Below are 12,294 nucleotides of genomic sequence, written 5' to 3'. Positions count from 1 at the left end.
GGATTTATATCACAAACAGCCCGCTGATAACCGAGGGGTTTATTTACTCCAGAAATAAAACGTTTTAAATACAATTCAGCAGAAAGAACACAAGAGCTGGGCGCTGGGGCTGATGGGAGATGTAGTTCAGAGGCTGAGGTTGTTTACAGCACATGCGGTCTGTGCTATGGGAGCCCGCCGCAGCCAATGGGGAGGCGAGAGGACATATTGTGATTTCTGAGTAAAAGGACCAGTTTCTCAAAATCTGTACATTTATTATTCCGCACACATTAATTGTGTTCTGGGAGTTTCTTTAAGGCCCTTTTATATTCTAATCTTTACACATTAGTTGTCGCTTAGTTTTCATTGGTCAATTTTTTTAAAACCCCATTTAGGTCCCGCCTTTTTCTCCAGAGGGTATGCCACATTTAAAAACCAGCAGAAAGAGGAAACAGCCGAGCAGGTGCATTTAACACTTTATTTCAATCTTTATTAAATCACATATATTTCAGCAAAAGACAACAAACAAAGTAAAACAACAACACAAAGTGACAGCCCCCCCCCCACACACACATTAACCAGGGCTTTGTTTTTTAGAAAAAACATGTTGGGGGGGGGGGGGGGACAGCAGAGCGTGACGGTGGACCGGAGACCGAGTGAAGGACAGGTGCGACTAAAACAAACCGCTTCAGAGAGTCCTGAAGGTGTGCAGGTGAGAAGTGCTCCAGATAAACACAAACAATGTGACACAAACTAAAGGAGCGTGATAGGGCGAGGCTGAGAGAGGAGGCGGGGCCTACGTGCTCTTCAGGACCAATCACATCCCTGCTGTCGTTAGGAAACCTTCAACCAGCTTAAAAACGACTAACACAAACTCTGAGTCTCCTGATCGGAATCGAGACCTGGATCAAGAACTGGACCCAACAGTGTTCACTCAGAAGGCTTCAGTACGGAGTCCACAGCTGGTCGGAGAAATCAGGAACCTGCTGGTCATCAGAGCCGAAGTCTAACGGAAAAACAGGAAGATCTGAAACGGAGAACAAGGTTTACTATTGATCCCATTTACACATGAAGCATATTCATCCAATACAGAGTCAGCTGAAACAGAGTCTCGTCGTCATCAGTGGTACAGTGTGTTGGTGTTCCTGTGCTGCTGCAGACCCTCCAGCACTTAAGCTTCTGTTGCATCCTGAACCCCGCAGACGCCCCGGGGTCCGCAGACGCTGCTCACCTTGCTGGCTGTCGGCCTCCAGCAGCAGCTGCAGCCAGTCGGCCATGTTGTCTCTGGAGTTCAGGGTTCTGAAGGATCCGAGGCCGGGGGGGCAGCGCAGCGTCCGCAGGGTCAGCTCCGCCTCCTGTAGACGACATACCAGAGTTATGCCCTGAACCATGGTCTTCATCATCAGTTCTTCATCTTGAAAATATTTCAGCCACTCAGCTTTATTTTGAAAATATTCAGAACATTTCGACTTTGTTTTTGAAAAAGTTTTCAACATTTTAACGTTATTCTGAAAACACTGCCGTGGTCAACAGGTGTGTGTTACCGGGGTCAGCGGGGGTCAACAGGTGTGTGTTACCAGGGTCAGCGGGGGTCAACAGGTGTGCGTTACCGGGGTCAGCAGGTGTGTGTTACCAGGGTCAGCGGGGGTCAACAGGTGTGTGTTACCAGGGTCAGCGGGGGTCAACAGGTGTGTGTGTTACCGGGGTCAGCGGGCGTAAACAGGTGTGTGTTACCGGGGTCAGCGGGCAGTTCCAGGGTCTGGGCGGCTCGGCTTTAGAGGCAGCAGGAGGCGCTCTCTCTCTCTGCCTGTCTCCGTCCTCACAGAGGTCAGAGGTCATCTTGGCCAGCTGGTTCTGCCTGGAAACGGCAACACGTTAACGTCACATGACCGCCAGACAGAAATCTCTCTCACTTTGATGAAGCCGTACAGCTGCTCCACGGGGTCCTGGGTGTCAAAAGAGTCCTGCAGGTTCTCGGTGGGGGGGTCCCACAGGTGCAGCGCCCGCCTCCACAGACGCACCTGCATGTCCCAGGAGCGCCGGCTGTACTTCCTGTACTTGTTGGGGGTTGAGGGATGGAGCTTAGCGTCCCGCAGGGGTCTGAAGGAAAGATAAATAAGAGAAACAAAACTTTAAAATGTAAAACTGGGAGAAAAAAAATCAGGAAAAACTCAAAGTTGGGATTTAGGATTTGATCTTTAAATGCATCTTTTGTACAAACTTTTGTTTAAAATCAAATTTAAAAGTAAAGTTTGATAAACTTGAACTAAATATTGACTTAGAGAGAACATGATCGACCGAAAGGACACGAGGCGGAGTCGAGACTTACCCGTCTCAAGAAATGTTCAAAACAACAATAATAACAATAAAAATAACAATAAAAATAACAACAACAATTAACAATAATAACAACAATAACAACAACAACAATAACAACAATAACAATAACAATAACAATAATATTTTTAAAATGTAATACAAGATAATAATAACAATAATAATAACAACAACAACAACAATATTTTTAAAATGTAATACAAGATAATAATAACAAATTAAAAAACAACAACAACAACTATAGCATTACCGGGGCACCTGCTGCAGGTAGTTCTGGTACCCGGTGGTGTTCTTGCCGTACTGGATCTGTTTCTGCCGGCGCTTCAGGACCGCTCCGTTGGTCTCGCTGTGGGAGGGGTCCGGCAGGCGGGGGGGGCAGCGCTCCAGGGAGGGTCTAAAGGGTTTCATTACAGATAATAAAATGCTTTTTATTAAAGCAGCTTAACTCTGGGTTTCTTCCCAGGTGGTTCACATTTAATTCTTATCGTTTTATTATTTATATTTGGTTTGACCCCTGACCTATTGAGGTCCAGGTCATCCGTCCCCACGGCAATGCTGCTGTTCGACACTTTGAGGATGCAGCGCTCCAAGATGGACGGCCTGCAAGGAGACACAATGCCAACCATTCAGTAAAAGTTCTTCAAGTTTAAAAAGTCTACATTTATTTTAATCAGATTTATTTTCAGAGAAATGTGGAAAGTGAGAAAATTCAGTCGTTTAAAGAATCTGTCAATTCCTCAAAACATATTTATATAAAAACAATAAATCTAGTACAGAAGAGAAAATGCATCCCACTTAAATCCCGAGTAATAATAATAATAACAACAACAACAACAACAACCTGCGAGGTTTGTTGGTGGCTCGCTCTCGTCCTCTGGAGGGGGGAGGGGACGGCATCGGAGACACATTACTAAAGAAGATGAAATCAGTTCAACAACTTTTTATTAATATGTCATATTTCTATAAAAATAAAAACACAAATATATTATTTTCCACAGGTTTACATACAAATAAAAAGCGAAATAACTAAATATATTATAACAACAACAATCTGCTGACCTGACCAGGCTGTCGAACACAGAGCTGCAGCCCGGCAGCAGCCAGGGCTCGGGGGGGTTAAGCAAGGGGTCCGGGGGGCTGCTCCACACCGAGGCCCCCCAGCCCGTCACACATACACAGGACCAGGGTCCGAGACACAGGCTAAACACACAAACACACTGTGAGGAACTGCATCTCCCACAATGCACTGCACCAGGGAAGTAGCTGGAACACTAGTTTCCCTGCTGCTCTGAAACAGCCACATTTAATTCACCTAAAAGTGTTTAAAGTGAACATTTAGAGCAGAGTTTCACTAATGTACAATTAAAAACAGGTTGCAGATCTGCAGCCTTTAACGCACCTTTTGTTTATATTTAATGGCATTTATTTAAACATTTAAATCACTACAATTAATATTTTATACGAGTGATAAATACAGATTAAATATTTACATGACAGAAAGTTATTTCCATTTTCAGGTAAACTCAGTACAGGTGAAGCAGAGCTGCATCCAGGTCACCTTCTGCCCGCCTTACCCTGAATACACACCTAAAATCATCCCTGCTTCCCAGGTATATTTACCTGAGAAGCAGGGATGATTTTAGTTTCAATCAGCAAGAAAAACTATTTATATTCCTGTTTAAATAAAACAAATCTAACTGTTGGTTAATTAAGGTGCAGGATTTCTCCGTGTGTTCCCAGAGAGCCAATTAGCCTGCAGATCATTTACACCTGAGGCTGTGCACAGGTAACATACTAAAACTGATGTTAAATGAGGACAGACCTGGAGGATTGCAGCGGGCTCTGCGTGGCTGTCTCTCCGCAGATCGATGACATGCTGCCGGATCGAGTTTCTCTGTAAACTCCATCGTTCCGCTTCCTCACCTTTAATGAGGCGCACCTGAGGGGGGCGGGGCATGAGGGGGCGGGGCCTGCACCACGTCCTGTTCCCCAGAGACAGAATAAAGTTTGTTATTGGAGCTTTTCCAAATAAAAGACATAATAACAGGAAATGAATACAGCCAGATAAATAGGAAAACTTTACAATAACAATTAGAAATATTCAAAATATTTAGATTTGAATGAAAGTGTAATTATAAAACACAATTATACAAAAACATAAAGATTGATTTTAAATATTAAAAATAAACCACAACAACATAGATTTAGATCATTAAATATATTTAAATATTATATTAGAAAATGAATAAATAAAGGCAAACATACCTTCAAAAAACATACCTATATAATTATATAACAGTATAGAAAATAAATTGTAAAAACAATTCAGAAAAGATAAAAACATATATATTAAAATACTATTAACCTAAACATTGACAACAGTTCATAAAAAAAACAGTTTAGAAATTTCTACATTTCAAATCGGAAATGTTAATTATTATGTTATTCCTCAAAGTCTCCAGCAGGCGGCGCTGCTCCCTGTCGTAAAAAGCATCTGACTTTACGACAGTCTGTATCTTTTCATGACAGACAAGATGGCGTCCGGCAGCGGGGTGAGTTTTTCAGATTCTGGAGGTTTTTTATCAATAAACACATGAAATGACTTCAATGTTTTCTGACTCTTGGGTGAAGTGAGGAGTCTGTGATCCACACAGCGGATCCCGGGTCACTCAGACCCGGTTTAACGGGGTGAATCTATCTTTAAAAACCGACCGAACCGGAGCTGAAGCTAACGATGCTAACGACGCTAACAGATAAACAAAGAACACATTCATCAGAAAAGTTTCTTTAAGCACGAATTCATGTTTAAATATCACCCAGAGAGACAGAGGGATTCAGTCTGAGCTTTCTGTCGACATCTAACAACAATCTGTGTGTTATAAAATCAACCATCCTTTCAGAAACTAGACTTTAAAGTAAGAAAACAGTGACCTCATGTTCTGTAGCTCGGCTCTACCAGCTGAAGGGGATCATGAGGAGGAGCAGACACAGCTAATGAGAGGAGCTAGGGTATAATAGAGTTCAGGTTAAAGGAGGACAATGACAAGAGGTCTTTATGAGAGGAGGTCATCACGGAGGTCTTCATCCTCGTCCAAAGGGGAGTCCGTTCAATCTGTGACGTCATTAACAATGCTTCATCCTGCAGGAGCATACATTCATTGTCATATATCAAACCAATATTAACTCTTCTTCCTCCTCCTCCTCCTCCTCTTGTAGTCCAGTAAGAACGAGAATAAGAACGACTTCCGCAGGAAGTGGGACAAAGACGAGTATGAGACCCTGGCTCAGAAGCGTCTGTCGGAGGAGAGAGACCGCGAGAGGAGGGATGGTGAGGTCATCACTGAGTGATTGTGATTGGTCCGTTTCATCCTCCATATTTGGAGTCCTCTTCTGTAGTCCCTCATTAACGACTGACATGTTTCCCCCCTGTGTTCTAGGGAAGCTGCCCCCCCCCGTTAAGCGGGACATGCTACGGCACAGAGACTATAAGGTGGACCTGGAGTCCAAACTGGGGAAGACCATCGTCATCACAAAGACCACCCCCCAGGCCGAGATGGGGGGGTATGCTCTCTCTTCTCTTCTCTTTTTTTAGTGACTCTTTCGTCTATGCATTCAGAAAAGAACCCTTCATTTGATATATGTTTTAAAAACGATTTAATGTAACATGTCGTATTGTTTTAAACCTTTTTATTTTAATACCGTTTTCTGATTTAATTGATAGAATAAAAGTCTCTTCTGTTGATCTGCTGATCCTCTGCAGGTATTACTGCAACGTGTGTGACTGTGTGGTCAAAGACTCCATCAACTTCCTGGACCACATCAACGGCAAGAAACGTGAGTACAGGTCTGCCTAGGTACAGGTCCATAGACAGCATACAGGTCTACAGACTGCATACAGGTCTACAGGTCTACAGACTGCATACAGGTCTACACACTGCATACAGGTCTACACACTGCATACAGGTCTGCAGACTGCATACAGGTCTACAGACTGCATACAGGTCTACAGACTGCATACAGGTCTACAGGTCTACAGACTGCATACAGGTCTACACACTGCATACAGGTCTGCAGACTGCATACAGATCTACACACTGCATACAGGTCTGCAGACTGCATACGGGTCTACGCACTGCATACGGGTCTACAGACTGCATACAGGTCTACACACTGCATACAGGTCTACACACTGCATACAGGTCTACACACTGCATACAGGTCTACCTCACAGACTGGATGCAGGTCTACACACTGCATACAGGTCTACAGACAGCATACAGGTCTGCCTCACAGACTGGATGCAGGTCTACAAACTGCATACAGGTCTACACACTGCATACAGGTCTACAGACTGCATACAGGTCTCCCTCACAGACTGGATGCAGGTCTACAAGCTGCATACAGGTCTACACACTGCATACACTTCTACAGACTGCAAACAGGTTTGCCTCACAGACTGGATGCAGGTCTACACACTGCATACAGGTCTACCTAGATACAGGTCTACAGACTGCATACAGGTCTACCTCAGACTGGATACAGTTCTGCCTCACAGACTGGATGCAGGTCTACCTCACGGACTGGATGCAGGTCTGCCTCACAGACTGGATGCAGGTCTCCCTCACAGACTGGATGCAGGTCTACCTCCACTAACAGTCCTGCAGGTTTTGTGTGTGGTCAAATCCCATGATCCTCTCTGACTGCAGATCAGAGGAACCTGGGCATGTCGATGCGGGTCGAGCGCTCGTCTCTGGATCAGGTGAAGAAGCGCTTCGAGGCCAACAAGAAGAAGATGGAGGAGAAACAGAAGGAGTACGACTTTGAGGAGCGGATGAAGGAGCTCAGGGAAGAGGTGAGAAACGTATAGATCATTTGACAAGATCACATTGTAGTTTTGTAGTTCTTCCTGTAGTTTCTCTCTGTAGTTTTGTAGTTCTTCCTGTAGTTTCTCTCTGTAGTGTTGTAGTTTCTCCCTGTAGTTTCTCTCTGTAGTTTTGTAGTTCTTCCTGTAGTTTCTCCCTGTAGTTTTGTAGTTCTTCCTGTAGTTTCTCTCTGTAGTGCTGTAGTTTCTCTCTGTAGTGTTGTAGTTCTTCCTGTAGTTTCTCTCTGTAGTGTTGTAGTTATTCCTGTAGTTTCTCTCTGTAGTTTTGTAGTTCTTCCTGTAGTTTCTCTCTGTAGTTTTGTAGTTCTTCCTGTAGTTTCTCTCTGTAGTGCTGTAGTTTCTCTCTGTAGTTTTGTAGTTATTCCTGTAGTTTCTCTCTGTAGTTTTGTTGTTCTTCCTGTAGTTCCTCTCTGTGGTTTTGTAGTTCTTCCTGTAGTTTCTCTCTGTGGTTTTGTAGTTATTCCTGTAGTTTCTCTCTGTAGTTTTGTAGTTCTTCCTGTAGTTTCTCTCTGTAGTTTTGTAGTTCTTCCTGTAGTTTCTCTCTGTAGTGCTGTAGTTTCTCTCTGTAGTGTTGTAGTTCTTCCTGTAGTTTCTCTCTGTAGTGTTGTAGTTTCTCTCTGTAGTGTTGTAGTTCTTCCTGTAGTTTCTCTCTGTAGTGCTGTAGTTTCTCTCTGTAGTGTTGTAGTTCTTCCTGTAGTTTCTCTCTGTAGTGTTGTAGTTTCTCTCTGTAGTGTTGTAGTTTCTCTCTGTAGTTTTGTAGTTCTTCCTGTAGTTTCTCTCTGTAGTGCTGTAGTTTCTCTCTGTAGTGTTGTAGTTCTTCCTGTAGTTTCTCTCTGTAGTGCTGTAGTTTCTCTCTGTAGTGTTGTAGTTCTTCCTGTAGTTTCTCTCTGTAGTGCTGTAGTTTCTCTCTGTAGTGTTGTAGTTCTTCCTGTAGTTTCTCTCTGTAGTGTTGTAGTTTCTCTCTGTAGTTTTGTAGTTCTTCCTGTAGTTTCTCTCTGTAGTGCTGTAGTTTCTCTCTGTAGTGTTGTAGTTCTTCCTGTAGTTTCTCTCTGTAGTGTTGTAGTTTCTCTCTGTAGTGTTGTAGTTTCTCTCTGTAGTTTTGTAGTTCTTCCTGTAGTTTCTCTCTGTAGTGCTGTAGTTTCTCTCTGTAGTGTTGTAGTTCTTCCTGTAGTTTCTCTCTGTAGTGCTGTAGTTTCTCTCTGTAGTTTTGTAGTTCTTCCTGTAGTTTCTCTCTGTAGTGTTGTAGTGTTGTAGTTCTTCCTGTAGTTTCTCTCTGTAGTGTTGTTGTTCTTCCTGTAGTTTCTCTCTGTAGTGTTGTAGTTCTTCCTGTAGTTTCTCTCTGTAGTGTTGTAGTTCTTCCTGTAGTTTCTCTCTGTAGTGTTGTAGTTCTTCCTGTAGTTTCTCTCTGTAATTTTGTAGTTCTTCCTGTAGTTTCTCTCTGTAGTGTTGTAGTTCTTCCTGTAGTTTCTCTCTGTAGTGTTGTAGTTCTTCCTGTAGTTTCTCTCTGTAGTTTTGTAGTTCTTCCTGTAGTTTCTCTCTGTATGGTTGTAGTTCTTCCTGTAGTTTCTCTCTGTAGTGTTGTAGTTTCTCTCTGTAGTTTTGTAGTCCTTCCTGTAGTTTCTCTCTGTAGTGTTGTAGTTCTTCCTGTAGTTTCTCTCTGTATGGTTGTAGTTCTTCCTGTAGTTTCTCTCTGTAGTTTTGTAGTTCTTCCTGTAGTTTCTCTCTGTAGTTTTGTAGTTCTTCCTGTAGTTTCTCTCTGTATGGTTGTAGTTCTTCCTGTAGTTTCTCTCTGTAGTTTTGTAGTTCTTCCTGTAGTTTCTCTCTGTAGTTTTGTAGTTCTTCCTGTAGTTTCTCGCTGTAGTGCTGTAGTTCTTCCTGTAGTTTCTCTCTGTAGTTTTGTAGTTCTTCCTGTAGTTTCTCTCTGTAGTGCTGTAGTTCTTCCTGTAGTTTCTCTCTGTAGTTTTGTAGTTTCTCTCTGTAGTTTTCTCTCTGTAGTTTTGTAGTTCTTCCTGTAGTTTCTCTCTGTATGGTTGTAGTTCTTCCTGTAGTTTCTCTCTGTAGTTTTGTAGTTCTTCCTGTAGTTTCTCTCTGTAGTTTTGTAGTTTCTCTCTGTAGTGTTGTAGTTCTTCCTGTAGTTTCTCTGTAGTTTCTCTCTGTAGTTTTGTAGTTTCTCTCTGTAGTGTTGTAGTTCTTCCTGTAGTTTCTCTCTGTAGTTTTGTAGTTTCTCTCTGTAGTTTTGTAGTTCTTCCTGTAGTTTCTCTCTGTAGTGTTGTAGTTCTTCCTGTAGTTTCTCTCTGTAGTGTTGTAGTGTTGTAGTTCTTCCTGTAGTTTCTCTCTGTAGTGTTGTAGTTCTTCCTGTAGTTTCTCTCTGTGGTTTTGTAGTTCTTCCTGTATTTTCTCTCTGTAGTGTTGTAGTTCTTCCTGTAGTTTCTGTCTGTAGTTTTGTTGTTCTTCCTGAAGTTTCTCTCTGTAGTGTTGTAGTTTCTCTCTGTAGTTTTGTAGTTCTTCCTGTAGTTTCTCTCTGTAGTGTTGTAGTTTCTCTCTGTAGTGTTGTAGTTCTTCCTGTAGTTTCTCTCTGTAGTGTTGTAGTTTCTCTCTGTAGTGTTGTAGTTTCTCTCTGTAGTGTTGTAGTTTCTCTCTGTAGTTTTGTAGTTCTTCCTGTAGTTTCTCTCTGTAGTGTTGTAGTTCTTCCTGTAGTTTCTCTCTGTAGTGTTGTAGTTTCTCTCTGTAGTTTTGTAGTTTCTCTCTGTAGTGTTGTAGTTTCTCTCTGTAGTGTTGTAGTTTCTCTCTGTAGTTTTGTAGTTCTTCCTGTAGTTTCTCTCTGTAGTGTTGTAGTTCTTCCTGTAGTTTCTCTCTGTAGTTTTGTAGTTCTTCCTGTAGTTTCTCTCTGTAGTGTTGTAGTTTCTCTCTGTAGTTTTGTAGTTCTTCCTGTAGTTTCTCTCTGTAGTGTTGTAGTTTCTCTCTGTAGTGTTGTAGTTCTTCCTGTAGTTTCTCTCTGTAGTGTTGTAGTTTTTCCTGTAGTTTCTCTCTGTAGTTTTGTAGTTCTTCCTGTAGTTTCTCTCTGTAGTGTTGTAGTTCTTCCTGTAGTTTCTCTCTGTAGTTTTGTAGTTTCTCTCTGTAGTGTTGTAGTTCTTCCTGTAGTTTCTCTCTGTAGTTTTGTAGTTTCTCTCTGTAGTGTTGTAGTTCTTCCTGTAGTTTCTCTCTGTAGTTTTGTAGTTTCTCTCTGTAGTTTCTCTCTGTAGTTTTGTAGTTCTTCCTGTAGTTTCTCTCTGTAGTTTTGTAGTTTCTCTCTGTAGTTTTGTAGTTCTTCCTGTAGTTTCTCTCTGTAGTGTTGTAGTTCTTCCTGTAGTTTCTCTCTGTAGTGTTGTAGTTCTCCCTGTAGTTTCTCTCTGTAGTGTTGTAGTTCTTCCTGTAGTTTCTCTCTGTAGTGTTGTAGTTCTTCCTGTAGTTTCTCTCTGTAGTGTTGTAGTTTTTCCTGTAGTTTCTCTCTGTAGTTTTGTAGTTCTTCCTGTAGTTTCTCTCTGTAGTGCTGTAGTTCTCCCTGTAGTTTCTCTCTGTAGTGTTGTAGTTCTTCCTGTAGTTTCTCTCTGTAGTGTTGTAGTTCTTCCTGTAGTTTCTCTCTGTAGTGTTGTAGTTCTTCCTGTAGTTTCTCTCTGTAGTGTTGTAGTTTTTCCTGTAGTTTCTCTCTGTAGTTTTGTAGTTCTTCCTGTAGTTTCTCTCTGTAGTGTTGTAGTTCTTCCTGTAGTTTCTCTCTGTAGTTTTGTAGTTTCTCTCTGTAGTGTTGTAGTTCTTCCTGTAGTTTCTCTCTGTAGTTTTGTAGTTTCTCTCTGTAGTGTTGTAGTTCTTCCTGTAGTTTCTCTCTGTAGTTTTGTAGTTTCTCTCTGTAGTTTCTCTCTGTAGTTTTGTAGTTCTTCCTGTAGTTTCTCTCTGTAGTTTTGTAGTTTCTCTCTGTAGTTTTGTAGTTCTTCCTGTAGTTTCTCTCTGTAGTGTTGTAGTTCTTCTGTAGTTTCTCTCTGTAGTGTTGTAGTTCTCCCTGTAGTTTCTCTCTGTAGTGTTGTAGTTCTCCCTGTAGTTTCTCTCTGTAGTGTTGTAGTTCTTCCTGTAGTTTCTCTCTGTAGTGTTGTAGTTCTTCCTGTAGTTTCTCTCTGTAGTGTTGTAGTTCTCCCTGTAGTGTCTCTCCGCAGTGTTGTCCTTCTTCCTGTAGTTTCTCTCAGTAGTTTGCTCTGTGGTTTTGTAGTTCTCCCTGTAGTTTATTTAACGTTCTGTCCTTGTTCCAGGAGGAGAAGGCGAAGGCGTATAAGAAGGAGAAGCAGAAGGAGAGGAAGCGCCGGGCGGAGGACGACGGGGATCTGGAGGAAGACGACGAGATGGCGGCGGTGATGGGGTTTTCCGGCTTCGGCTCCTCCAAGAAGACCCACTGAACATCCCGTCAGGCTCTTATTTTGGTAGTGCAGCTTCCTGATGGAGAGGAAGTGAAGGCGAGACAAATAATGGACCAAAAAATAAAAGTGCGACACTTTCAGGGTCTCGCAGACAAATCCGTATTTGTCAGCTTCAAGATGAGCTGCTCTTCAGGGGTCAGGCTGTCGTTGGTGAAATGTAAATAAAGTAGATTCAAAGTGTTACAGGAAGTCCAACAGGTTATTTAAGAGCTGGATATTATTGCCTGCAGATTGAACCGTTTATCTTCATGTTTTTATTTCATCATGTTTCGTTTCTCGGGGAAATTTTAATAAATACGTTTTTTTTCCTACCCGCTCTGTTTCTGTCATTGAATGCATCATCAGTTTGTGTTGCCCTCAGGGACCTTCTGTAAACTTGAGCTACAGTTTATTTGAGTTTTGGAATTTAACTTTTTTATAAACAGAAATAAGAAATACACTTCAATGTATTTTAACTTTGTGTCCTGGATATGAAACATATTTATTCCAAATAATATAAAATTGCATTTATTCATTTTACTGTCTGCAGTAATCCTTCCATTCTGGTCCCAAAGGAATAAAGTATGAACTGTCAGACTAATGAAATACATTTAAAAGTAAAATAACATAGATTTCATCTTCCCAATAAATAAGGGGAAATATAAACATATGAAA

At 41.9% G+C, this 12,294-nt stretch overlaps 2 protein-coding genes across 3 annotated transcripts; one reads left to right on the top strand and one right to left on the bottom strand.

The window, feature by feature from the left end:
- Nucleotides 1-447: 447 nt before the first annotated feature.
- On the bottom strand, nt 448-5,515 carry slbp2 (stem-loop binding protein 2). 2 transcript variants are annotated; one of them, XM_063896115.1, is made up of 10 exons: nt 5,248-5,506; nt 4,139-4,298; nt 3,376-3,516; nt 3,158-3,226; nt 2,836-2,916; nt 2,567-2,710; nt 1,909-2,079; nt 1,714-1,837; nt 1,211-1,334; nt 448-1,006 (listed from the first exon to the last, which is right to left on the bottom strand). In XM_063896115.1, the coding sequence occupies exons 2-10, from the start codon at nt 4,189-4,191 to the stop codon at nt 924-926; spliced, it is 990 nt and encodes a 329-aa protein (XP_063752185.1). In that variant the 5' UTR covers nt 4,192-4,298; nt 5,248-5,506; the 3' UTR covers nt 448-923. The 2 variants fall into 2 exon arrangements, with proteins under 2 accessions (XP_063752185.1, XP_063752186.1); XM_063896116.1 differs by lacking the exon at nt 1,714-1,837 and having other exon boundaries at nt 1,893-2,079; nt 5,248-5,515.
- On the top strand, nt 4,790-11,951 carry zmat2 (zinc finger, matrin-type 2). The gene is made up of 6 exons (XM_063896117.1): nt 4,790-4,868; nt 5,533-5,644; nt 5,754-5,877; nt 6,077-6,150; nt 7,023-7,168; nt 11,476-11,951. Exons 1-6 carry the CDS (start codon nt 4,839-4,841, stop codon nt 11,617-11,619), a joined length of 630 nt encoding a protein of 209 aa, XP_063752187.1. The 5' UTR covers nt 4,790-4,838; the 3' UTR covers nt 11,620-11,951.
- Nucleotides 11,952-12,294: the final 343 nt, after the last annotated feature.

This window comes from Eleginops maclovinus, chromosome 11 (assembly GCF_036324505.1).
Source record: "Eleginops maclovinus isolate JMC-PN-2008 ecotype Puerto Natales chromosome 11, JC_Emac_rtc_rv5, whole genome shotgun sequence".
NCBI classification, from domain to species: Eukaryota; Metazoa; Chordata; class Actinopteri; order Perciformes; family Eleginopidae; genus Eleginops; species Eleginops maclovinus.
This window is presented reverse-complemented; position numbering and strand designations above follow the sequence as displayed.

Coding starts and splice junctions, on each gene's coding strand:
- zmat2 (XM_063896117.1), top strand. CDS start 4,839: ATGACAGACAAGATGGCGTCCGGCAGCGGG. Junction 5,645..5,753: donor AGACCGCGAGAGGAGGGATG/GTGAGGTCATCA, acceptor CCTGTGTTCTAG/GGAAGCTGCCCCCCCCCGTT. Junction 7,169..11,475: donor TGAAGGAGCTCAGGGAAGAG/GTGAGAAACGTA, acceptor TCCTTGTTCCAG/GAGGAGAAGGCGAAGGCGTA.
- slbp2 (XM_063896115.1), bottom strand. CDS start 4,191: ATGTCATCGATCTGCGGAGAGACAGCCACGCAGAGCCCGCTGCAATCC. Junction 3,517..4,138: donor AGCCCGCTGCAATCCTCCAG/GTCTGTCCTCAT, acceptor TTGTGTGTTTAG/CCTGTGTCTCGGACCCTGGT. Junction 2,917..3,157: donor GCCACCAACAAACCTCGCAG/GTTGTTGTTGTT, acceptor GTCTCCTTGCAG/GCCGTCCATCTTGGAGCGCT.